The sequence below is a fragment of the Miscanthus floridulus genome, chromosome 4 (genome assembly GCF_019320115.1).
Source record: "Miscanthus floridulus cultivar M001 chromosome 4, ASM1932011v1, whole genome shotgun sequence".
In the NCBI taxonomy this organism is placed as follows: Eukaryota; Viridiplantae; Streptophyta; class Magnoliopsida; order Poales; family Poaceae; genus Miscanthus; species Miscanthus floridulus.
In genome coordinates, this window is record NC_089583.1 from 4000519 (window position 1) to 4026919 (window position 26401).

Here is a 26401-nt window from a genome sequence, read left to right on the forward strand (position 1 = left end):
GATGATGGGGTCAATGACGAGCGGGTAGCTTCCTGGTCTTGCTACGCAGGAGGGATGGTCCCTCTGATCAAAGGGGATCGGGGATTCCGACCAGCTGAGAAAGGAGGGGGCGGCCGTCTCAGCGGCACATGCCTCCCTGTAGCGTACCTTATGCTGGCGTTTAGTCCAGATGGCGTCGGACCCGCCGAAGATTATGATGCACTCCTCAGGTTTCGGGAAACCGCCTCTGTCCTTGCCTCCCGCGCCTCCCCTCTTGGCTGTCGGCTCCTTGTCGTCCCCCTCCTTTGACCCGCTGGCCTGTTGGAGGAAATGTTTGAGGAGCTCGCACTCCTTGTAGAGGTGTTTGATGGGGTAGGCATGGTTGGGGCATGGACCATCCATGAGTTTGTTGAAGTGATCAGGTAGTCCCTGTTGGGGCTGCCCGGGCACGCGATCAGCTACGGCGACCAACGCGGTGTTGTTTGACTGGCGTCGGTCCTTGTTCTTCTTGCCCCTCTGAGTAGAGGGGCCTTCATCAAGATCCGTGGGCTTGGGCTTGCCTTTGTCCCGGCCTCCGCTGAAGACTGCCCCGACCGCCTCCTCGCCAGAGGCGTGGTTGGTGGCACCGTCGAGCAGATCGTGGGTGGTGCGGGGTTTTAGGCAGCCAAGCTTATGGATCAAGGACTCATAGTTTGTCCCGAAAAGGAATGCGCTGATGACGTCTGCGTCGACGACATCAGAGAGGGAGTTGCACCATTGAGAGAACCTACGGATGTAATCCCGCAGGGACTCGCTGGGCTCCTACTGACAGCTCTTGAGGTCCCAGGAGTTCCCCGGGCGAACGTATGTCCCCTGGAAATTCCCGATGAAGACCCTCTTGAGGTCTGCCCAGTCGCGGATGCTGTCATGTGGAAGGAATTCAAGCCATGCCTAAACATGTTCCCCCATGCAAATGGGAAGATATTGGATGATGAAATAGTCATCATCCACTCCTCCGGCTCGACAGGCGAGCCAAAAGTCTTCGAGCCAAATGCCTGGGTTAGTCTCCCTAGTGTATTTTGTGATGTTAGAGGGAGGCCAGAAACACTATGGGAACGGTGCTCTCCGGATGCGCCGGCTGAAGGCCCGTGGCCCTAGGCCCTTAGGGCTGGGGCTCCAGTCGTCCAGCCGGCGACTGCGCCTAGGGCACGTTTGACTGCTTCCCTCAATGGTTCAGCCGGATCCATGTTGCCTGCTACCGTATGACGGACATCGTTGCCATGTCGGGCCAGATGCCTGTCGCTGATGACGCTATGAGCATCTTGGTGCAGATCGGGCCGCTCGCGTCTCAGCGGTCGGTGTGGAGCAGGTGCCCGATCGGACCATGGCACGGCTGCCGCACCCTAAGCCGAGCCTAACGGCTGCAGTGGCGAGCGAACAGAGCGATCTGGCTGGCGTGTCCCCATCCCCCCGGTGGGGAGAGAGGCCACGGGTCGGAGTCGTGATGCGGAGCTTTCTGCCTGTTGGACGGCGGCAGCCTCTACTAGAACCTAGAGGTTCCGGTAGACTGCCTGCTCCTGAGGGTCGACGGGCTTGGGAACACCACGGAGAAGCATTGCTGCAGTAGCGATATTCTGGCCAGCCCAGGCGAATTATGGGACATCGTTCCCCTCGTTCACAATGTCGCGCTGGACCTGACGAGCGCGACCCTAGGCGCCGCCCGCCGGGCCATGCGCATGGGGCGCAATGTGCCGCACCGATCGTGCCAGTGCAAGTGGCGAGTTTTGCCGTCGTTGTCGTAGTTCCTCGGTGTGTGCTTGTGCAGATGCGAGGACCTCCACGCGCGTGTCCAGAGGGGTGTGAGTTTGCGTGGACTCGGCAACCACCAGCAGTTGTGCTGGACCATCCGCCATAGCGCATTCCCGGGACGGATGGTGGCAGAACACCACATCACCGATGCTGGAGCCATCGCTCTCACCCTCGTTATCTGGGAGTCCGTGGGAAATGGCAGGAGCGGAACCTGCCATTCCTACGAATTCAGACATGAGGGGGGATGGTGCCAGCGTTCTTTGGAGCCCCTAAGCGTAAGCGTCTGCGAAGGACGCAAAGCCGTAGGGGAACCGAATGTACGGTGTTCGTGGCGTGGGTGGTGTAGTCCCTCCGGATGATCGGTGGGAGGTAGTAAATAAAGGGCGAATAAAGGGCGACTAAAGGGCCGCACCGTGCTCCAATAAAACCTGGGACCACGACTCCTAAACTCATGTAACGGCTTCACTTCCGACTGCGCTCCCAGGATCCGCGAGCTCCGGCTCGTACGATTCCTGAACTAACTAAACCAACTCTCTCGATCCATGGCGCGCACCAATGCCTGGGTCCGTCCGCGGCTCCGCCTCGCTCGATCCCACAACGCGCATCGACACCAAAGATCAGTGAGCTCTGTCACACTCGAACTAGGCTATCTCCATCCATGGCGCGCACCGACGCCAGGGTTTTTCCTTGTGCCAAACTAACCTTCACACCCGCTCCGCGGCACGCACCGACACCGGGATTAGTAAGATCTATCTCAACCCTGCACCTAAAAAATGCCTCGGCTGCACAACGACGCCTGGGTTAAACAAAAATTGTCTCAAAACTAAACATACACACACATCCACCGAACCAACACCCCCCAGCCGGTTCTGTTCGAACCACCCGGGGGCTCGGGGGCTACACCAGCGGGTGCGCTCGCGCGCACCGGCCAGCAAGACAAAAAATCCCCCAGACGATTCTACTCGAATCACCCGAGGGCTCGGGGGCTCCTGTCGGGTTCCCAAACCCGGGGTCCCTCGGGGACCGGCTTCCACGCCAGGGCTCGGCCCAAGAAAATAGCATGTTGTTCATGGGCTGGCCCGAAGGTCTAAAAACACGATGGGCTGGAAGGGCAGTTCAGTTGCCGATCGGAAGGTCTGCTCGAAAGAACGAACGCCCGCTCATCAACTTCTTCGGCCCACCTCCAACTGGAGCGCTCGCTTTGGGCACCTACCGCCTCCAGGCGGTCTCTCCGATCGGATGGCCTAGGCCAAAACGATGCTTCCTACTCCGACCCCGCGACTCCGAGTAGAATGTCAGGTGCACATGGGAGGTTGTGTTGGCTTCTTCAGGAAGGGTGGATGTTGGTACCTACAAAATACTGTTGGTGTGTGAGGAGCCCTACCACGTGTACCAGGTATGGTGAATCCTGGCGCCCACTACCGATGCCCAGAGGCATGTGGGGGACTTTTTGCCGTACGGGACTCCAGCGACGCCTACAATACTATAGACACAAATGTCGGCGTCTACAATACTGCTTGTGTCAGGGCGGTCATGGAGCACTGTTTCTGCAGGCGTATAGGGTATGGTCCCAGAATCATGGTTTGACTTAGTGCGCTGCGTTCTCTATTCGCCCCTAGTCCCTTCCGAGCGGGCGTCCCCGGTCGGATGGCTCCGGTCAGCCCAGGCCGCGCCAGTCGGAGAAGAGCGGTACGTAGGCTTCCTACAGTTCCCCGGTCAAAGTCATGGGGTTGGAGTAGGAAGCAGCGTTTTAGGCCCGGCCTTCCGATTGAAGAGACCACCTAGAGGCGGCTGGTGCCCGAGGCGAGCGCTCCGGTCGAAAGTGGACCGAATATGTTGATGAGAGGGCGTTCTTTCGGGCAGACCTTTCGGTCGGCGACCGGACTGTCCTTCTAGCCCATCGTATTTTTAGACCTTCGGGCCGGCCCATGAACAACATGTTGTTTTCGTGGGCCGAGCCCTGACGTGGAAGCCAGTCCCCGAGGGACCCTAGGTTTGTGAACCCGACAGGAGCCCCCGAGCCCCCGGGCGATTCGAGCAGAATCATCCTGGGGATTTTTTGTCCTGCCGGTGGGTGCGCACGAGCGCACCCGTGGGTGTAGCCCCCGGGCGGTTCGGGCAGAACCGACTGGAGGGTTTTCTGTGTTGCCGGCAGGTACGTGCGAGCGTACCCGCGGGTGTAGCCCCCGGGCGGTTCGGGCAGAACCAACTGGGGGGTTTTCTATGTTGCCAGTGGGTGCGCGCGAGCGCACCCGCAGGCGTCGCCCCCGAGCCACCAGGTGGTTCGGGCAGAACCAACTAGGGGGTTTTCTGTGTTGTCAACGGCAGAGGTTTTTTGCGTTGTGTTGGCGGGTGCGCTCGTGCGCACCCGCGGGTGTAGCCCCCGAGCCACCGGGTGGTTCGGGTAGAACCGGCCGGGGGGTGTTGCTTCGGTGGACGTGTGTTTTAGTTTTGAGACGATTTTTGTTTAACCAAACTAACTACGCTTTGGCTTCAAAACGGCTTCACTTCTGACTGCGCTCCAAAAAAACTTGGGACCACGACTCTGAACTCGCATCGACAGGATATATGACATCCAGCTATGGCTCTTGGGACCACGACTCCGAACTTGTATCGACAGGATCTATGACATCCGGTTACGGCTCCTGGGACCGCGACTCCTAAACTCACGTAACGGCTTCAGATGGCTTCACTGCGCTCCAATAAAACCTGGGACCGCGACTCCTAAACTCGTGTAACGGCTTCACTTCCGACTGCGCTCTAAGGATCCGCGAGCTCTAGCTCGTACAATTCCTGAACTAACTAAACTAACTCTCTCGATCCACGGCGCGCACCGACGCCTGGGTCCGTCCGCGGCTCCACCTCGCCCGATCCCATAGCGCGCATCGACGCCAAAGATCAGTGAGCTCTGTCGCACCCGAACCAGGCTATCTCCATCTGTGGCGCGCACCAATGCCAGGGTTTTTTCTTGTGCCAAACTAACCTTCACACCTGCTCCGCGGCACGCACCGACACCCGGATCAGTAAGATCTATCTGAACCCTGCACCTAAAAAAATGCCTCGGCTGCACAACGACGCCCGGGTTAAACAAAAATCATCTCAAAACTAAACATACACACACGTCCACCGAAGCAACACCCCCCAGCCGGTTCTACCCAAACCACCCGGGGGCTCGGGGGCTACACCCACGGGTGCGCTCGCGCGCACTCGCCGACACAACGCAAAAAAACCTCTCCCGCTGACAACATAGAAAACCCCCCCAGCCGGTTCTGCCCGAACCGCCCGAGGGCTCGGGGGCTACACCCGCAGGTGCGCTCGCGCGCACCCGCCGGCAAGACAAAAAATCCCTCAGACGATTCTGCTCGAATTGCCCGGGGGCTCGGGGGCTCCTGTCGGGTTCCCAAACCCGGGGTCCCTCGGGGACCAGCTTCCATGCCAGGGCTCGGCCCAAGAAAAGTACATGTTGTTCATGGGCCGGCCCGAAGGCCTAAAAATACAACGGGCCGGAAGGACTGTCCGGTTGTCGACCGGAAGGTCTGCCCGAAAGAACGAACGCCCGCTCATCAACTTCTTTGGCCCACCTCCGACCAGAGCGCTCGCTTCGGGCACCAGTCGCCTCCAGGTGGTCTCTCTAATCGGATGGCCTAGGCCAAAACGATGCTTCCTACTCCGACCCCGCGACTCCGACCGGGGACCCGTAGGAAGCCTACGTACCGCTCTTCTCCGTCTGGCGCGGCCAGGGCCAACTGGAGCCATCCGACCGAGGACGCCCGCTCGGAAGGAACCAGGGGCGAACGGAGAACGCAGCGCCCTAAGTCAAACCATGATACTGGGACCATACCCTGTACGCCTACAGAAACAGAGCACCACGATAGCCTTGACACAAGCAGTATTGTAGGCGCCGACATTTGAGTCTACAGTATTGTAGGCGTCGTTGGACTCTCGTATGACAAAAAGCCCCCCACATGCCTCTGGGCATCGGTAGTGGGCGCCAGGATTCACCATACCTGGTACACGTGGTAGGGCATCTCACACACCAACAGTATTTTGCAGGTACCAACATCCACCCTTCCGGAAGAAGCCAACACAACCTCCCATGTGCACCTGACATTCTACAGCGGCATCAACAGTATTGTGGCCGCCTACCATCATCGCTACCCTCGTCGGCGTAGGCAACAAGGCTTAGAAACATCCGTACTATCTCCCTCTCACTTGTAAAGCCATCCCCTTTATCTATAAAAGGGGATGCTCTCCCTCCAACGGAGGGGGACCATCTTCTTGAAGTTTAGATTCACTAGATCGATAGCTCGCAACCCCTCAAGCACGCGCTTGAACACCTAGCTCATAGCGGAGTTCCGGTCGCCCTCGGCCCTTTCGATCGGACCCGGCTGGGCGTCTCGTACACCCCTCATTTCTCCTTCTCGTTTGTAACACCACTACAGACTTCGAGCACCTAGGCTCCGGAATAAAGTCACCGACCGACCCAGACTGGACGTAGGGCACGTTGCCTGAACCAGTATATATCCTGTGTCATTGAGTGCTAGGCCACCTCCGATCACAACGTACAACAAAACTACAAATATTCACTAGTTGGTCACTTTCTGTACCGACAGTTGGCAAATCCTCCGGCACTCGGCAAAAAAAACACTCGACAAAATGCGTCTTTGCCGAGTGCCTTTTTTCTGGCACTCGGCAAAGATGTATTTTGGCGAGTGCTATTTTTCGGCACACGGCAAAATGCGTCTTTGCCGAGTGCCTTTTTTTGGGCACTCGGCAAAGACGGATTTTGCCGAGTGCCTTTGTTTTGGCACTCGGCAAAGAGGCATTTTGCCGTGTGCATTTGTTTTGGCCCTCGGTAAATCAGTTTTTCAAAGCAATTTTTTAGGCCCTAAATGAATTCAAATGAAAACTTTTCAACTACAAAGTTGTATTACTTCTCAAGATCTACAAAGTTTATTTTGGTCATTTCTTCATTTGACAAAGCGACAATAACGTTGTTCATAAAATCTACATCTCTCATATTAGTTTAATGAAAGTAGAAGAGAGATATATAAGATTTGTGAACAATGTTACTACCACTATGTCGGATGAATAAATGACCAAAATAAACTTTGTAGATCTTGAGAAGTTTTGAAATTTTGTAGTTGGCAACATTTTGATTTGATATCATCTTGTCATGCAAAAAACGACGTTTGAATTTGAAAATTTTAAAATTTGAATTTTTCAAAAGACTTCAGATGGAAAAACTTCCTAAATCAAAATTGTAGATCTCCAAAAGTTATGAAACTATGTAGTTGACAACTTTTTGATTTGAAATCATCTTATCATGCAAAACTACGTTTGAATCTCTCAAATTTGAAATTCGAATTTTTCAAACGACCTCGGATGGAAAAACTTCCTAAATGAAAATTGTAGATCTCGAAAAGTTATGAAACTATGTAGTTGACAACTTTTTGATTTGAAATTATCTTATCATGCAAAACTACGTTTGAATCACTCAAATTTGAAATTCGAATTTTTCAAACGACCTCGGATGGAAAAACTTCCTAAATAAAAATTGTAGATCTCGAAAAGTTATGAAACTATGTAGTTGACAACTTTTTTATTTGAAATCATCTTATCATGCAAAACTACGTTTGAATCTCTCAAATTTGAAATTCGAATTTTTCAAACGATCTCGGATGGAAAAACTTCCTAAATGAAAATTGTAGATCTCGAAAAGTTATGAAACTTTGTAGTTGACCACTTTTTGATTTGAATTCGTTTAGAGCCTCAAACAAGCAATTTACTCTCAGTTTTAGTATAATATATGAGGATAGATAACGGAATCTAGACACAAGTGACAGTGTAGTGCAGTGGTAGAGCAGCAGACATGCGAGGGAGAGGTCGCGAGTTCGAATCTCGCCGGCCGCGTTAGCCATGAATTGAGCGCGAAAAAATGCAGCGACTACGATGGAGACGGACGGGCGCTGGCCGGTGGCGGCCTCCCCTGAAAAAAAAATTTTGCTATTATTTTTGGGTTTTTTTCGCATTTTCATTTTGCCGAGTGTAAATCTTTGCCGGGTGCTTTTCCGGCACTCGGCAAAGGCTTTGCTGAGTGTCCGACAAAAAGCACTCGGCAAATAGCTGTTTGCCAACAAAAAGATGTCGTGTGTTGTATGCCGAGTGTTACACTCAGCAAAGCAGTTGCCGAGTGTTTTTGGGCCATTGCCGAGTGCCCGTGGCACTCGGCGAAACGACTGTATCCCGTAGTGTGTGTCATTATTATTTTTTGCAAAAATGTTGGTCCAGTGTGTGAATATGGTTCGCAAAAAAGAATGTGGATAGTAATATGGATTGTGTGAGAATGCAATCTCATATGCAGCATGTTTCACCCCACTTGTTTTCGGTAGGCAGTTAGGCACTTGAACTCTATTGTGTTCTGACCTTTTTGGCCAATCCAAATCATTTGTTTCGAAACTCAATCCTGTAACCATCAAATTTCATACATCATATGTCTGATTTTTTTAGCCTCTTCATAAGTGTTGGTATATTTTATTTTCTCAGAGATCATGCTACCACCAGATTGCAAGCGTCAATGATGATGGAGTAATCAATCAAGTTACCTGAGGAAGCCGTTGTGAGTCTCTTATACAATTGCTACTTGTGGTGCTCTGTTTCAGTCATTGTCACTTAATGTGACTGTTTCGGTCACTGCCATTGACAAGAACTATTATTGGGGTAGGGCCTCAACGGGTTCTCCATCGGGGCTTCATAGTCATCCAAGCGAAGGCCGGTGGCGGGAAGTGGTCGACGCAGGACCATGCGCCCTTCTGGAGTAGCCGTGATCACCAGATCGGAATCTATCCGCCTTGTGCGGTGTGGCCGAGTAGGTTGCTTGGTCACTGTGGCTTGATGATCTTGGAGCACAGGAAAATCGTCGCTCGCTCTAGATCGATCTAGGACTGAATCCATGAGGAGCTGGCATTCTGTTAGGCGATCTGTGACCCAATTGATGGATGCAATTAGGTCATCGTTGCTGATGGATCTCCTGATCTAGTGATGTGGCGTCGAGACCGGAGATGTCATTGCTGGTGTCAGCGTGATCGGCGTAGGGTGGTCCTGCACCGCCTCCACGATCTCCCCGCTGCCGTCGGGGCCGATGACCCAGGTCATGGATCCGACTATGAAGATCTGGCCCAGCTCGAGGGGGGCCATGGAGGTTGGGAAGGTGACCATCTGGTTCGCCATAGATTTAGCACGCATACCCCCTACCTGACGCACCACTACCGATGAAATTTGGTCGGCAGTCACCGAGGGGTGTATCCACAGGAGTAAATGAATCGGTAGAGGTGCGCGTGAGGGAACCGGACGGTGACACAGAACGCAAGAGACAACGATTAGACAGGTTCGGGCTATCGGCTTGACATAGCACCCTACGTCCTGTGTCTTTGTGGATTATATTGCGTGTGTTCAGATGAAAACAAAGGAGGGTCCCTACCCGCCTTATATAACTTGGGGGTAGGGTTACAGATCAGTTATTTCCATTCTGATCGATTTACAAGATAGGAAGTTACAGATCGTACAATATCTATCATATTCGAGTAGATTTCATAGATCACCGAGGCTCTTCACATTGCCTTGTGAAGCACGTCGTCTTGCGGCATACTTCGCGTGGCGTTCTCTTGCGAGCTAGGCCTCAACCAATGGTGCGACCCAAGCATAGTCTTGTGGGCTGGGCCTCCCTTTGCAGTTCGGCCCACGTGGAGCCTTGCAGGTACCGGGGGTCATACCCCCACACAGCCCAAAACAAGATCTAAGGCATCCTCAGAGTTGCAGAAAAGGTCCTTGGATTCGGTCGCTAATGCTCCCAAAGTGGACCAACAAAAAAAGAAAAGGACGATGAGTGGCAGCGTTACAAACTTGATGAACCAACAAAAGCCAGAAGTAGCCTCCAAGGAAGACAAAGTTAGATTTTGGAATCTATTTGCCTCACTGCCTAAGTGGAGGGTGAAGTTCGAATTCAATAGGCAAATAGAGAGTAAGCACAATCAATTAAGAGTCGAAGAAATACATCATGAAGATCAAAGGAAGATAAACAAGATTGTCGAAGAAAACCCTAGATTAAGTAGGGATGATGCCGTGAACATCTACTATGATTCACTATATAAAACGGGAAGACCGGTAATGCAGTTTCAAAGAGGCAATTTCTTGGTGGATGACGAGGAGTATAAAAATTTGACAACATATATGCGTGACTTGCATGATTATTACATGGCCCAAGCACTTGAGATGGGCGTAGGCGGGTTTTGAATATATTATCTACTCCGCCGTATGTTTTTCCATTATCCTAATGAAGAGAAGCACTTTGTCAGCTAGGGATCACTTGTTTCAGCTATTCCTAGAGACGCGATCTCCGATACACATATGTTGACGCTGTGGACTATGTAAGTACTCCTACTCGCACGATATTATAATTAACTACTCTCTTCGATACACTAAATAGTTAACGACTACATATTCCCATGAATTATGTAGGTGCGTAGCAAAACATTGCTTCAAAACAAAGTGTCGCTCATATGTCTTTGCTAGACCCCGAGCTAGTCAACGAAGAGAACATGCGGAGGCATGCATGGAAATAAAGTGGAAGATCTGATGGAGACTACTGACTACCAGTTTTCGAAAATTACAAGATGAGTAATAAAACCGAAATACTTCTAGCCTACAACTGCGAGTATGTGTTCGCTGCTCTTATTTTTATGCTTGTTTTTTGTAGTTACGATTATTTGTTAACTAGGGTTTTGTGATTGCAGCAACCATTTCGTCTTTATTGTTGTCGATATTAAAAGAAATCGTATCAAGGTGTGGGACTCGAAGAAAAAGCCACTTTCTTTGCTCGATCCCCTAGTCGAAGTGCTTAATGTGTAAGTGAACCTAATAACATATTATTTTCTAATCGCACATAGCATATTCTAATTTTGCCCCTTTTTCATAATTTATAATGTGGCATAGTGTCCAGGCAAGAATGGTCGGTGGGACGAATGTCCCATTCTAGGTTGCACCAATGCAATTGGAGACCCTAGACCAATCGGTGGGAAACAATGAATGCGGGTTCTACGTTATGTGGGTAATGCTTCGCTACCTCAGCGTAAAGTCAGAGGCGGCAGATGCTTTGGTGTGTATAATCCCCATTTCATTTATATCTGTTAATTCAACAAAACGATCTACTTATTTCTCTAACATTTCTGCCTTTCGAAACCGGTTTTTTTGAATGACAGCGCAAGAAATTTAAACACAATAGGCTATTAGAAATGGAGGTCATAGCAGTGTCATCGGAGCTAGCAGCCTTCATCGTATCAGAGTTCTTAGGAAAAAGGAATATTCTCCATTGCACAGTCCATGAAGTACAAGACGTAGTACGGGCCAGAGCAGCTCGCTAGACTATTGTAATTTCTTTTTATTTCAAGGGATCGAGAGCTTCATAAGTACATTTGAACAGTAATAGTAACATTTGTAATGTTTAATGTTGATGGACTTGTCGTCTACGTAGCGAATATAAAGCAAAACCCGATTCCACTAAAAACATAAAAAAATAAATTATATAAAACAATAAAATGCAAAAAAGATATCACTGCCGGTTTACATGTCAAGCCGGCAGTGATGTCTCGAGCAACACTGCCGGTTCAAAGCTCAAGCCGGTAGTGTTGGCTTGAGCATCACTGCCGACTCGAGCCACAAGCTGGCAGTGTTGGCTTGAGAACCACTGTCGGCTTGAGCCACAAGCTGGCAATATTAGCTTGAGCATCACTATCGGCTCGAGCCACAAGCCGGCAGTGTTGACTTGAGCATCACTGTTGGCTCGTGCCACAAGCCGGCAGTGTTTGCTTGAGCATCACTGTCGGCTCGAGCCACAAGCCGGCAGTGTTGGCTCCACTGACACTGTCGGTTGGTGCCAAGAACCGACAATATTGTCTGCACATCACTGGCGGTTCTGAGTACCGGCAGTGATGTGAACCCTACATCACTGTTGGTTTAAAATCCGGCAGTGAAGGGGGATTTTGAACTGAAAGTGATGTCCTGATCTGGGGTAGTGTTAGGTTTCAGTATAAACCAGTTGACAAGTCCATTGGCATGATGGGTTTTTTAAAATGGGGCTCTTGTGTTCTTGTCCCTACTTTGACGTGAAATTGTGATTTTGCCCTCGTTTTTCTAACTTTGTGATTTTGCCCTTAACTGTAGCAAAGTCAACGCAATTTTGCCCCTGGTCAACGGTAAAAACAGGGGCAAATTCGCGTTGACCAGGGGTAAAAACGCGTTGACTTTGCTACAGTTAAGGGCAAAATCACAAAGTTAGAAAAGCGAGGGCAAAATCACAATTACACATGTGTGTAAGGGGCAAGAACACTATTTTCCCTAATAATAAAATATATGCGAGTTCCAAGAGGAGTGAAAACAAAAAGAAATCGATACATACATACACATGCAGTTTCGAAAGAGCCGTTCTGCTTTATTATATCTCAGATATAATAATTATAGAAACCTAATGAAATTATGTAATGTAGTTTCTCTCTGGAAACGATGTGTATGTTCGTTGCTCGAAATTGCATGTTTCGATTTTTCTTTAATTGAGCTTAAAATTATGTACAGGTTTTATTTTATTTTATTTTTAGAGTCATATTTTTTTTAAAGCCTGTTGGATGTTACACACATGATCCTTAAATTTGTTCTTCAAATTGAAAGGAGAATTCAGCTGGACCTTTTTTTTTTAAAGGAATTCAGCTGGACCTTTTCTTTTTCGAAAGGAAAGGAATTCAGCTAGACCTAGATTGGCACGCAATGGCGCAAACTAGCATGGCCCCAAGACTCCCTCAGTTCCTGCACCATGAGCCCATGATGCAGTCGGACTGTCGGACCCAAGTAACTCGCTAATCACCACGTTCTCCATGGGCTTTTCTTGCTTGCTGCGGCCCAGGTATGTATATTTAGTCCAAATTAACTATTTTTCGCTTCTAACATCTCTGCATACGCGCAGCTCCGATCGGTGGCTAAAAGCTAAAAGCATCTCGTGCACGCCCTCAAACATACCCTTGAACTAAAACAGGGTCCCTATTCAGAACCTCAAATTAAGGAGGTCAAATCCTACCCTCGGTCCTCGTTTCCATAGGCGCCCAATCGGGTAGTTGGCCGTTTTTCTCCCTTCTGCACCCTCCTCGTGTGCCCTCGAGATGCTCTTCCCTGCTGCGCCCCGAGCCTGGCAGCAACACTCTTCCTCGTCGCCATATCCTCTCGAGCTCCCTTCTTGACGAACTACCCTCGCCTATACTACCAGCCTTGCAGTAAGCATCTCCAACTAGCCAACTGCATGTTTAGCCGCCGAATCGAAATTGAACTTGTTATAAACTTTTTGTTGCACACACAACCATAAGGTTTTGAAGAATTGGGGGGTTCTTCCAATTGTTGGTCCAGGTAGAGTGGGAAAGAGCACCTCATGCATGTTTGCAAACATGAAAGAGTCCGCGGTCATTTCTCAGTATATATGATACAATGCTTCGCTCTGCTTTCATGTGTTTAGTGATTACTAACGCAGCATGTTGATTCAAAACCTTAGGACGATATTATTAATGGACGGGCCGATTCTGTTTTCTTTTCATTGTGTTATTTGGTTGACTTCATTTTCATATTCAGCAGGTGCTGAATCACATATTCACAGTGATCTAAATATTTATACTGCAATATACAAGTGTGAATTTCCAAGTGCTATATGCATGTGCAATTTTCCATTGGTGACTGGGACACGGGGCATGCTAGTGCAGACATGGATAGGGAAACCAGTGAAAATCACCTCACTACAGCCTTATTTGGCTACACTCGCATCCAATTTAATCTGTATATACAACACATTTGGATTGACGTGGATACGAGTGCAACCAAACAAAGCTTACCTCAGTGGATGGCTGCAAAGCATAGTATGGTGTGATCCCAAGATAGCGTGTCGGTGCTTTACCGTAGAGGATCGGAGAGATGGATCAGGCCCTGACAGGAAGCTGGCGGCCAGGCAGAAGCGCCGGCTGCCCGGCGGATGAGATGACCATTATGCACAACTGACTCCTCAATTTCTCCCTTGTTACAAGGTTTATAATTATTTCTCGAACAAATGGATTCTCCACAAACTTGACTGCCCATCGAAGGACGGCATGCATGGGCTATCGATGAGCCAGATCGGATGAATGGTGTGGCTGAAAGACAAAGGCCTTGTTTAGTTTCTCCCCTAAAGTTTACTCTCTATTTCATCGAGTGTTTGACACATGTATGGGGTATTAAATATAGATTAAAAAAATAAATAATTGCATAATTTGTGACTAATTTGTGAGAAGAATCTTTTAAGCCTAATTAGTCCATGATTTGACAATGTGTTACTGCAGTAACACATGTGCTAATGACGGATTAATAAGGCTTAATAAATTCTTCTCGCGGATTACTGACGGATTCTGTAATTTGTTTTTTATTAGTATCCAAACACCCCATACAACACCTCTATGTGACACCTGATGTGACATCCCAAGACTTTACACCTTGAATAATTTAAACAAGGCCAAAATATAGCGGTGGAATGGTGGTGCCCAGTCCCCAAGAGCAACGGAAGTTGCAGCCATATTGCACACGTCGAGGCAGAAATTCTAAGCTGCAAGTAGTCCATGTCGAGGACTGCAGAAGAGTCTCTATCTCTGACCATTCATGCCTGATGAGAAGACTTGTTGACAACTAAATTTGCACTTTGATGGTAGGAGAATGATTTTGCGGTGTTAATTGACTATAGATTATTAAAGTGTGTTGAGGCTGGAATGCACCACCACACGAGCATACTCTGGTGCACCTGCAGAGGGTGCAGCGCCCCAGTGAGAACCAGCCTGGACGGTTTCAGGAACTGGCAAGGTTAGTTTTAAGAGACTAGCAGGTCGTCCATCAGTCAGTAACTCGCATATACCTTATTAGCTTGTCTGTGTGCCATCCGAACTTCTCCATGCGAGATTCACGTATCATTGATTCCTTCCCAGACTTGCCTTGCATCAGTTCTTCCTGAATTACTTCATGATAATGTCCCTGGTCCTCAGGAAGATGGCTGGCCCTTGACACTCTGAGCAGATAAGCTGCTTGCCCGTCTGCGTATTCCGTTGTCTTCATGCATGATTTAGCTGAATTAATCCAAATGGATCAAATAATTAGTAATCCGGTCAATTAGAACAGCGAAATCATCACTTTACTATCAAAGTCCACATTTAGTCGTCAACAAGACTTAACAATATATAACGTAACTGGCGCCTACCCCTCCCTGATATATTGTCCTCTTTACTTTTCTTTGCAGAAAAAAATGGATATATAGCGTGCTCGTAGAAAAAAAAAAAAGTGGTAGTGCATGGTTTTGACTTAAACTTTCTGGTTGTACATGATTTCATTTTTCTTTGAATAAGAGTCACACACACGATTGAGCACTACTAACTAGTAAGACTCAAAAAGACTTAATTACTACTAACTTTAATCCATAGTCTAGACAGTTTGCCAAAAGCAATGCTTCAGCTAACAGATTTCTAACGTTATACTAGCAATCTTCTATTGTGAATCACCAGCTTTTTACTATTTTAATTGGTTCAGCATGACCCAGGGGTACGATTTCTACCTCAATGCCCACCAATTTTGAACGCTGCAATAGAAAAACGGAGAAACAGGAAAAACACACGTCACTTTGGACTGCTTACTATCTGGAAGGATATGGTCAACACATGTGCATGGAAAATTGAACTGGACCAAACCTACTGCTTGATGAACCTTGAACCATTAATATTAGTGGAGCAACTCTTAGTACAACTCGATCATTTAACCCCAGCTCCTGCTCACCCTCCTACACCTTCATTCCTGAGCGTGTGTGTCTCCAAATGGACATTCTCCTTTCTTCAGTTCTTGATGAGTACCCCTCCCTGATATATTGTCCTCTTTACTTTTCTTTGCAGAAAAAAATGGATATATAGCGTGCTCATAGAAAAAAAAGTGGTAGTGCATGTTGGAGTTGTTCCAAATTCACTCCAGGATATAGGCCAAGCTTACGGTATATATACCCTTGCTAGGGTTTCGTGGAGACTTGATTCTCTTGTAAGCCGCCATAGGCGTGTAACCCAAAACTCTTGAGATAGTGAGATTGTTGCTGGCTGGTGCCCGTGGTTTTTCCCCTTCACATCGGAGGGGTTTTCCACGTTAAATCGTGTGTCTCCTCTGTGGCTTGATTCTTTACTTTATATTCCTATACGTCGCTCATAACAAGTGGTACCGGAGCTTTGGTTGCTGTTAGGGTTCATGACGACGTCGATGAAGTTCGATCTTCCGCTGCTGAACTACGACACGCGGTTCTCGCTATGGCAAGTCAAGATGCGGGGGATTTTGGCGCAGACTCATGACTATGATGAGGCGCTGGATAGTTTCGGAAAGAGGAAGGCCGAGTGGACTCCAGAAGAGATCCGCAAGGATCAGAAGGCGCTCGCCCTAATTCAGTTGCATCTTCATAATGATATTTTGCAGGAGTGTCTGAAAGAGAAAACTGCTGCAGAACTATGGCTGAAACTGGAATCGATCTGTATGTCCAAGGATCTAACCAGTAAGATGCAGATGAAGATGAAGCTGTTCACCCTGAAGATGAAGGAGGAGGATTCAGTGATGAGCCACATCGCTGAATTCAAGAAGATCGTCGCCGACCTAGTGTCGATGGAGGTGAAGTATGATGATGAGGACTTAGGTCTTTTGCTGCTATGTTCTTTGCCAAATTCGTATGCAAATTTTCGTGACACCATACTTTTGAGCCGTGATGAACTAACCCTAAAGGAAGTTTATGAGGCTCTCCAGTCTAGAGAGAAGATGAGAGGCATGGTGCAGAATGACGGGACGTCGTCCTCCAAGGGCGATGCTTTGCATGTGAGAGGCAGAACTGAAAACAGATCCTCCAATGATGGCAATGATGGTAGAAAGAACTACGAAAGGAGAGGCCGTTCAAAGTCCAAGCCACATGGTAATAAAAAGTTCTGTGTTTATTGCAAGCTGACAAATCATAATGTTGAGGATTGCAGAAAAGTACAGAATAAGGAGAAGAGGAAAAACAAGTCGGCTGGTAAGGTCTCTGTTGCTGCTGCTGCGTCTGATGATGATTCTGGAGATTGTCTGGTAGTATTTGCTGGTTGTGTTGCTGGTCATGATGAATGGATTCTCGATTCCGCATGTTCATTTCATATTTGCACTAACAGAAATTGGTTTAGCTCGTATAAGTCTGTGCAGAAAGGGGATGTTGTGCGGATGGGAGATGATAACCCGTGTGACATTGTGGGGATTGGATCAGTTCAGATCAAGACTGATGATGGCATGACACGCACGCTGAAAAACGTCAGGTATATACCAGGGATGTCCAGAAATCTTATCTCATTGAGCACGCTTGATGCAGAAGGTTACAAATATTCCGGTTCAGATGGCGTTCTGAAGGTATCAAAAGGTTCTCTTGTTTGCTTGAAAGGTGATCTTAATTCTGCAAAGTTATATGTCCTTAGAGGGTGTACTTTACCTGGTTCTGATTCCGCTGTTGCTGCTGTTACTAATGATGAACCTAGTAAAACTAACCTTTGGCATATGCGTTTGGGACATATGAGTCACCATGGTATGGCAGAATTGATGAAGAGAAACCTGCTGGATGGCTGCACTTCGAGTAAAATAAAGTTTTGTGAGCATTGTATTTTCGGGAAGCATAAAAGGGTACATTTCAACACTTCTGTTCACACCACTAAAGGTACTCTTGATTATGTTCATGCTGATTTATGGGGTCCTTCCCGTAAGTCCTCACTTGGTGGTGCTCGTTACATGCTTACAATTATTGATGATTACTCTAGAAGGGTTTGGCCTTATTTTCTGAAACAGAAAGATGATACTTTTGCTGCTTTTAAGGACTGGAAAGTAATGATAGAAAGGCAAACTGAAAGGAAGGTAAAATTGCTTCGTACTGATAATGGTGGAGAATTTTGTTCGTGTGAATTTAATGATTATTGCAGATCGGAAGGCATTGTTAGGCATCACACCATACCCCATACTCCACAACAGAATGGTGTGGCCGAACGCATGAACAGAACCATCATATCTAAGGCCCGTTGCATGCTGTCTAATGCCAGGATGAGCAAGCATTTTTGGGCTGAAGCTGCTAATACTGCCTGTTACTTGATAAACAGGTCGCCTTCTATTCCACTAAATAAAAGAACTCCCATTGAGGTATGGTCTGGTACGCCTGCTGATTATTCACAGTTGAAAGTTTTTGGATGCACTGCTTATGCTCATGTTGATAATGGGAAATTAGAGCCTAGAGCTGTTAAGTGTCTTTTCCTTGGTTATAGTTCGGGAGTCAAAGGCTATAAATTGTGGAATCCTGAAACAGGAAAGACTCTTATGAGCAGGAGTGTTGTTTTCAATGAATCTGTGATGTTTACTGACAGTTTGCCCTCAGATCATGTTTCAGAAAAAGAGCTGCAGCGTATGCGCATGCAGGTGGAGCATGTTGATGATGATACAGGTGTGCAGGTGGAGCCTGTTGATGAGCATGGTGACCATGATAATGATGTTGCTGAGGATGATGCTCATGATGATGTTCAGCAAACTCCTCCTATTTTGCAGTTAGAGGAGGATTTACCTATTGCTCAACGCAAGTCACAAAGGACAATTGCACCTCCTAAGCGTCTTATTGAAGAGTGTAATTTGTCTTACTATGCTTTGAGTTGTGCTGAACAGGTGGAGAATGTTCATGAGCCAGCAACCTATAAAGAAGCTATTCGTTGTGGTGATACTGAGAATTGGATTTCTGCTATGCATGAGGAGATGCAGTCTCTTGAGAAGAACAGTACATGGGAGATTGTACCTTTGCCTAAGAATAAGAAGACCATCAGCTGCAAATGGATCTTCAAGAGAAAGGAGGGTTTATCTCCAAGCGAGCCTCCAAAGTATAAGGCAAGGTTAGTTGCTAAAGGCTACAGTCAAATTCCGGGTGTTGACTACAATGATGTGTTCTCTCCAGTGGTAAAACACAGTTCAATTCGTACTTTCCTTAGTATTGTTGCTTCACATGATCTTGAGCTTGAGCAGTTAGATGTGAAGACTGCGTTTTTGTATGGAGAGCTTGAGGAGGACATATACATGGACCAACCAGAAGGGTTCATAGTGCTTGGCAAGGAAAAATATGTGTGCAAGTTGAAGAGATCCTTGTATGGTTTGAAACAGTCCCCTCGTCAGTGGAACAAGAGGTTTGATTCATTTATGTTAGCACACAGTTTTAAAAGATCTAAGTATGATAGCTGTGTTTACATCAAGCATGTTAATGGATCACCTATATATTTGCTGTTATATGTTGATGATATGCTGATTGCTGCCAAGAGCAAGATTGAAATCACTAAGTTAAAGAAGCTATTGAGTAGTGGTTTTGATATGAAAGATCTTGGTAGTGCTAAGAAAATTCTTGGTATGGAAATTAGTAGAGACAGAAAATCTGGTTTGCTATTTCTTAGTCAACAAAATTATATCAAGAAAGTTCTTCAGCGTTTCAACATGCAAAATGCTAAGGTTGTTAGTACCCCTATTGCACCTCACTTTAAGTTGTCAGCTGCTCAGTGTCCTAGTACAGATGAAGAGATTGAATACATGTCAAGGGTTCCTTATTCTAGTGCTGTTGGGTCTTTGATGTATGCCATGGTTTGCTCTCGTCCAGATTTGTCATATGCTATGAGTCTTGTTAGTAGATATATGTCTAATCCTGGCAAAGAACATTGGAGGGCAGTTCAGTGGATTTTCAGGTACCTCAGAGGCACAGCAGATTCCTGTTTAAAGTTTGGAAGAACTGATAAGGGTCTTATTGGCTATGTGGATTCTGATTATGCTGCTGATCTGGACAGACGAAGATCACTTACAGGTTATGTGTTTACTGTTGGCAGTTGTGCTGTGAGTTGGAGGGCTACTTTACAGTCAGTTGTTGCTTTGTCTACTACTGAAGCAGAATATATGGCTATTTGTGAAGCGTGCAAAGAATTAATTTGGCTGAAAGGTTTGTACGCTGAGCTTTGTGGAGTTGAATCTTGCATAAGTTTGCACTGTGACAGTCAAAGTGCAATTTACCTCACTAAAGATCAGATGTTCCATGAGAGAACTAAACACATAGATATCAAGTATCATTTTGTGCGTGATGTGATTGAAGAAGGTAAGCTGAAGGTATGCAAGATTAGTACTCATGATAATCCTGCTGATATGATGACAAAATCTGTTCCTGTTGCTAAGTTTGAGCTGTGCTCAAGCTTAGTTGGTTTAATTGGATAGTCCAAGAGACTATTGTTGGCACCAGTGGTTTTTCTATCTTTGTTATGTTCAGGATGAAGGGTTGATTTATGATACAAGATGAATTTGTCTCAAGGTGGAGTTTGTTGGAGTTGTTCCAAATTCACTCCAGGATATAGGCCAAGCTTACGGTATATATACCCTTGCTAGGGTTTCGTGGAGACTTGATTCTCTTGTAAGCCGCCATAGGCGTGTAACCCAAAACTCTTGAGATAGTGAGATTGTTGCTGGCTGGTGCCCGTGGTTTTTCCCCTTCACATCGGAGGGGTTTTCCACGTTAAATCGTGTGTCTCCTCTGTGGCTTGATTCTTTACTTTATATTCCTATACGTCGCTCATAACAGTGCATGGTTTTGACTTAAACTTTCTGGTTGTACATGATTTCATTTTTCTTTGAATAAGCGTCACACACACGATTGAGCACTACTAACCAAGGTTTTTTTTATCGGCCCAAATTCACGGAAATTTCCGAAATTTCCGTTCTATCCCCAGGGTCCGATAAAATTTGACATCGGTGAAATTTTTCCCTTCTTTCCTGCTTCCACACAGACAACCCAAATTCAGCCGTGCAACAATCCCACACTAGTAAGACTCAAAAAGACAACTACTACTACTAACTTAGGAATAAGTGATGTTTAATAGCTTAGGAATAGTTTCAAGTCAAATTCTACGGAATTTTTTTAAAATAATTTGAATTTTTTTTTAATTTGGTCCGATATTTCCGATATATCTTGCTTATCCTATTTATCCATGACCTCTGATAAATTTTTATTTCCGATAATGAAAACCTTGCTACTAACTAGTAAGACTCAAAAAGACAACTACTACTAACTTTAATCCATAGTCTAGACAGTTTGCCAAAAGCAATGCTTCAGCTAACAGATTTCTAACGTTATACCAGCAATCTTCTATTATGAATCACCAGCTTTTTACTATTTTAATTGGTTCAGCTTGACCCAGGGGTACGATTTCTACCTCAATGCCCACCAATTTTGAACGCTGCAATAAAAAAACGGAGAAACAGGAAAAACACACGGCACTTTGGACTGCTTAACGATCTGGAAGGATATGGTCAACACATGTGCATGGAAAATTGAACTGGACCAACCTACTGCTCGATGAACCTTGAACCATTAATATTAATGGAGCTACTCTTAGTACAGCTCGATCATTTAACCCCAGCTCCTGCTCACCCTCCTACACCTTCATTCCTGAGCGTGTGTGTTTCCAAATGGACATTCTCCTCTCTTCAGTTCTTGGTGAGCTCACATCTAGATCCATAAATTTCTTCACCAGCAAAGTCTCCAACAGGACTCTGTTCGACGTGAAGGATCGCCTCCACAAGGTCTTGCTCAGGGCACAAGTTATCATTGATGAGGCCATGGGGCGGCACATCACAAACCAAGCTATGATCATCCAGCTGGGCATGCTAAGAGATGCCGTGCACCGAGGTTACTACATGCTCGACACCTACATATACCAACCTAACAACGAGGAGGAAGCCAAAGATCAGGTTATGAGACAGTACTCTTCATCTCTTTCAATAGTAAATTCTGTAAAGCGTCTATGTCTGTCCTGTAGAGGTGATCGTCTGGCTTTGAAAGAGCTTCAAGAGATGGTTGACAATTTAAGCTCCATGATCGTTGATGCGAATGAGCTCGTCCTGTTCTTCACAAGTTACCCTCGCCTCTATCGCCAACCTTACAGCATGCATCTCCAACTGGCCTACTGCATGTTTGGCCGCCAAATGGAAGCACAACAAGTGATCAACTTCTTGTTGCACCAACAACCTAATAGTGTTGAGGAACTGGATGTGATGCCGATTGTTGGAGCAGGCCATGTCGGCAAGAGCACCCTTGTCGCTCATGTTTGCAAGGATGAAAGAGTACGTGCTCATTTCTCAGGAATCTTGTACTTTTACATCCAGGGTTTCGCAGATGACGACCTAGCTGCTTTCAAAGATGAATGTGAACTCAAACATCGAAATCTCGTATCTAAGTCAAACTTGGAAGGAAGGCTGCTCATTGTTATTGAGTTAATTGGGGATATTAATGAAGATTCATGGAGTAGGTTGTATTCTACTTCTAAAGAGTATGCACCAAAGGGTAGTAAAATCATAGTGACAAGCCGGTTTGAAAATATTGTTAAATATGGAACAGCACAAACTCTAACTATGAAGTATCTCTCCCATGAGGCATTTTGGTATTTCTTCAAGACACTTACGTTTGGAAGCATGGATCCTAAGATGCACCCAAGGCTCACACACATGGCTATGGAAATAGCTAGGATGGTGAGAAGATCCTACATTGGTGCAAACATCCTTGCTTGTTTGCTGAGGGATAACTTCAACGTCCATTTTTGGTGCAAGATTCTTGCTTTCATGAGAGGGTATCATCGGAACCATTTCTCCAGATTTTATGAGCATCCGTGTGATCGTCTAAACCAGAATAGACCTGCACTTATTATGAGATTGACTACATCATCTCAAGAGATTGTGCTTGGTCATCGGTATCAACGCTTTTCAGAAGAAGAGGTTCCAACGATGAAAATCCAAGATGTAATGTATGGAAGTGTAAAGGTTGATGGAAAATTTGAGGTGCTATGGAGGTCTCCTATACCACCCTACTATAGTTATGTCCACACTTGTGAGACCCCAGAGATAAAAGCTAGATCTGCGAAGAGGAAGCGTACTATATAGCATGCTTTGTTAGTTTCTTCACAAGGATATGTTCATTGTACGAATATATAAATTATGTGTTTCTTATGATGTCAAAAAGGTTAAAACATCATGAAAGAGATAGAATTGCTATTACGTTGTCACGTGTAACAAGTGTTTTAGCTTTGACAGAATAATATATTGCGTATATGGCCATAGATTTTTAAGATAAATAATGTTGAATTTGCTTCTTGTAACAAATTAATTACACGCTGCAGATTGGTCGATCGGTGGTGTCAAGGACCGCAGAAGAGAGAAGCTCTCACTTGCATGCTCCGTTTCCATGTGCAGTGCGTGGACCTGTTCCATTTTCCATGTGGCATCATAATTTAGTTTCCCGACACAGTAATAGAAAGGTATGCAGCACAGGAAGATAAAAATGAATATATACATTACTATTGGGAATATATATCCAAGTGTAACTTCTAAGTCTGCAGTTGTTGTTATCCAACAATGGAGAACGATTACAGAAAACGTTAGATGACCATTGCGCACAAATTGCTCCTTCAGTTTCTCCCTTATTAATTACAAGGTTTCTATTTCTCAAACAATTGGCCAACTCCAGTCCCCCAAAGCAACGGAAGGTCACAGAACAAAGTTGTCTGCTGCCATTTTCCACACGGCGAGGCAGGAATTCTAAGCTGCAAGTAGTAGAGCCTCTATCTTTGACCATTCAGGCCAGAAAACACCAAAGCCAGTCTATGGATGGCCCATGGTCCATTTTCCTCTCATTGATGTCCCTTTCATTCTTTTTTCAGGCAACGCCGATCTGGGTTTTGGGTGCCGGCCCGAATGCAAGTACAGAGTGAAGTTGCTAGCAGACAAGCAGCATCTAAGTTTTCAGGCATGGAAGAAGGAATGCATGGTTAACTGATAATGTCTCCTTACAACCTAGTTACAACCCAATCAAGTCACAACTCCTGTTGCATCGCATAATAGATGTACAGCGTCTAGTATACTCTATTCACCGCGCCAGCCATCCCAGTTCCTCAACCTCGACCGTAAAAAATCATTCGGCAATAGTAAAACTCAGCTCACCTGACTACTGTAGTATATATCAGACAATGCTCGTTCGACTCTTTATGGCCTTGCCAAACTAGTATAACTGTATATGATTGATGTGACGTTATTTAGCATTAGTTAATTTAATCGGATCCTACACCTCCTAAATTAGTTAGCTTGTCCATTGGCCTTGTCCGTAATCTGGCTAGCCTAGCCCTACATCAACCTACTCTATGTGCATTTCATGGACTTCATCAGCGCTGAAACACTAGTAGAGAAATGACTTTTGATCCACTTCGAAATTTGGCTTTTGTCCTGGTATTTTTTGCATCCGGGACTAGAGAAACATTTAGTCCCGGTTGGACCCGGTTGGTAGCTCCAACCGGGACTAAAGGTCCCTGCCCAACTGAGGTGTGTCAGAGGCACGTCAGTGCGAGAATCTTTAGTCCTGGTTTGAGACATAAACCCGGACTAAAAGTGTGACTTTTAGTCCCGGTTTGAGACAAGAACCTGGACTAAAGGTACTTTTAGTCCCGGTTTATGTCTCAAACCCGGACTAAAGGTGTCTCCAAACTGAATTTAAAAGAAAAACGTATCTTATCTAAGTTAGATGTGTGGTGGTAGGTGAGATGGTAACGCGTGTAAGAGCTGAAGTTGGAGGTCGTAGGTTCAAATCTCCATAGCTGCAACTTTTTTTTACCCAATAAACACCTCTACTCCCGATTGGAGGAACCGGGACTAAAAATCAAGATGCATAGTCCCGGTTCCAAAACCGGGGTTAAAGGGGGTTGAGAACCGGGACTCCAGCTAGGTTCTCTACTAGTGAAATATACTCCCTCCATCCAAAAACAAGAGTGATGCTATGAGATTAGTTCTGGTTAAATTTTCTTATGATTGACTAGCTAGATTTGTAGAAAATATTAGGAACATTTATATCTTCAAATAGATTTATTATAAAAGTATATTGAACGATTCATCTAATGATATTAATTCTGCATCATAAATATTAATATCTTTTTTATATATATTTGGTCAAATTTGAAAGTCTTGAGACTTCTCGAAAAATTGATAATGATACTTTTTTAGAACGGATTCTTATATATATATATATATATATATATATATATATATATATATATATATATATATGCTTAAGTTAATGAAAATTTGTAATTAAAAAGCTGCAAGAATGAATACTGACATCTTGACTCCTGAGTATTTCGCTGGCAAAAAGCACAGAGAAAGTGGAAACGGCTGCTTGCAGCACTGATATGACTGTAAGTAAGATCTGAAGAAAGTTGAAATGGCTGCTTGCGGCAGCATACATGTGTTCATTTATGAAATTATCCATGTTTTGTGTGGTATTCCTCCCATTCATTAATATAGAATGTTGGTTAATTCAATTTTGAACGGGAATGTCTATCTTCTATTCTATCTATATCTATATCGCGTATACTGCTCTACGCCTAATTTATATCTATATCTATACCTATCTAATATTAAAGTGTAAAAAAATCCCTCCTCCAAATTTTTGTCTGTCACACTCAATCTTGGTCCATCAATCCCTCAACTCCCCCCTACTTTACTAAGAGTTGTAGTACATGATGAATTTGAGATAAGAGTCTTAATTTATTCAATGTTCTGTTCATGAATGCACGATCTTTTCTCATACGAATTAAAATAACACGCATCCAACAAACGATATATAATCTAATTCAAAGACGTATTGCAACAGATGATACATGATGTACATTTTGTTGCAAATGCTAGCATGTTTGCTAGTATAATATTAAAGAGCAAAAGTTTCTTCCTCCAATTAATTGGTTCATCACATACTCTCTCCGTGTCTACGTGCCAGCTTTACTGAGAGTGTAGTACAAATTTAGAAATTAGAGTCATAATTGGTTTATTATCTTGTATATGACCTGAACACAGGGCCCATATGCCATATGAGTTAGAATAGCGCAGGATAAACTGCAGTATACAGAATCTGATTCCAAAAGTTAAACAGATGATGCAAGATATTTTTGCTAGTATAGAATAATATTAAAGAAAGAAGTGATTCTTCGGTCCTTTTTTTCACTTTCCAAAGGCTGTCTAATCCTTCGTGCCTCCTATGTGACCAAGATTTAAGACCCATGCTCATACGAGTTATAACAATTCAAGTCTACCGATAATATGGAGTTTGATTTTAAGATGTATTGGGTTCCGTTGTAACGCATAGAAACTTTTGATAGTAAATAGATAAATAACTTATACTATGATGAGGTCATGGTCCAACCAACGATGAACAGCATTCAACTATCCTCAAACATGCTTGAATATGAACAACTTCCAAACCAGATGATTCTGCTGTATAAAGTTAAGAAGTACCACCAAAAATAGCTACTATCCGAAATAGAAAGATTTTTTTTCAAATTAAATTCTTTATTTATATTTTATTCCAAAATTCCCCCAAAAATCCAATTTCATTTTTTATTGGTGTTAGAGGATCCAGTTCTTAATATTATTAGTTTACTTAACCTACAGATTCCACAATAGATCT

The 26401-nt window shown here is 45.4% G+C and overlaps 1 protein-coding gene across 1 annotated transcript; it reads left to right on the top strand.

Annotated features, from left to right (window-relative positions):
- Window positions 1-21340: 21340 nt before the first annotated feature.
- LOC136550820 (putative disease resistance RPP13-like protein 1) lies at window positions 21341-22995 on the top strand. The gene has a single exon (XM_066542411.1). It carries the CDS (start codon window positions 21370-21372, stop codon window positions 22834-22836), a length of 1467 nt encoding a protein of 488 aa, XP_066398508.1. The 5' UTR covers window positions 21341-21369; the 3' UTR covers window positions 22837-22995.
- Window positions 22996-26401: the final 3406 nt, after the last annotated feature.

Excerpts from the sequence above, each read along its gene's own strand:
- LOC136550820 (XM_066542411.1), top strand. The coding sequence starts at position 21,370 with ATGGACATTCTCCTCTCTTCAGTTCTTGGTGAGCTCACATCTAGATCC.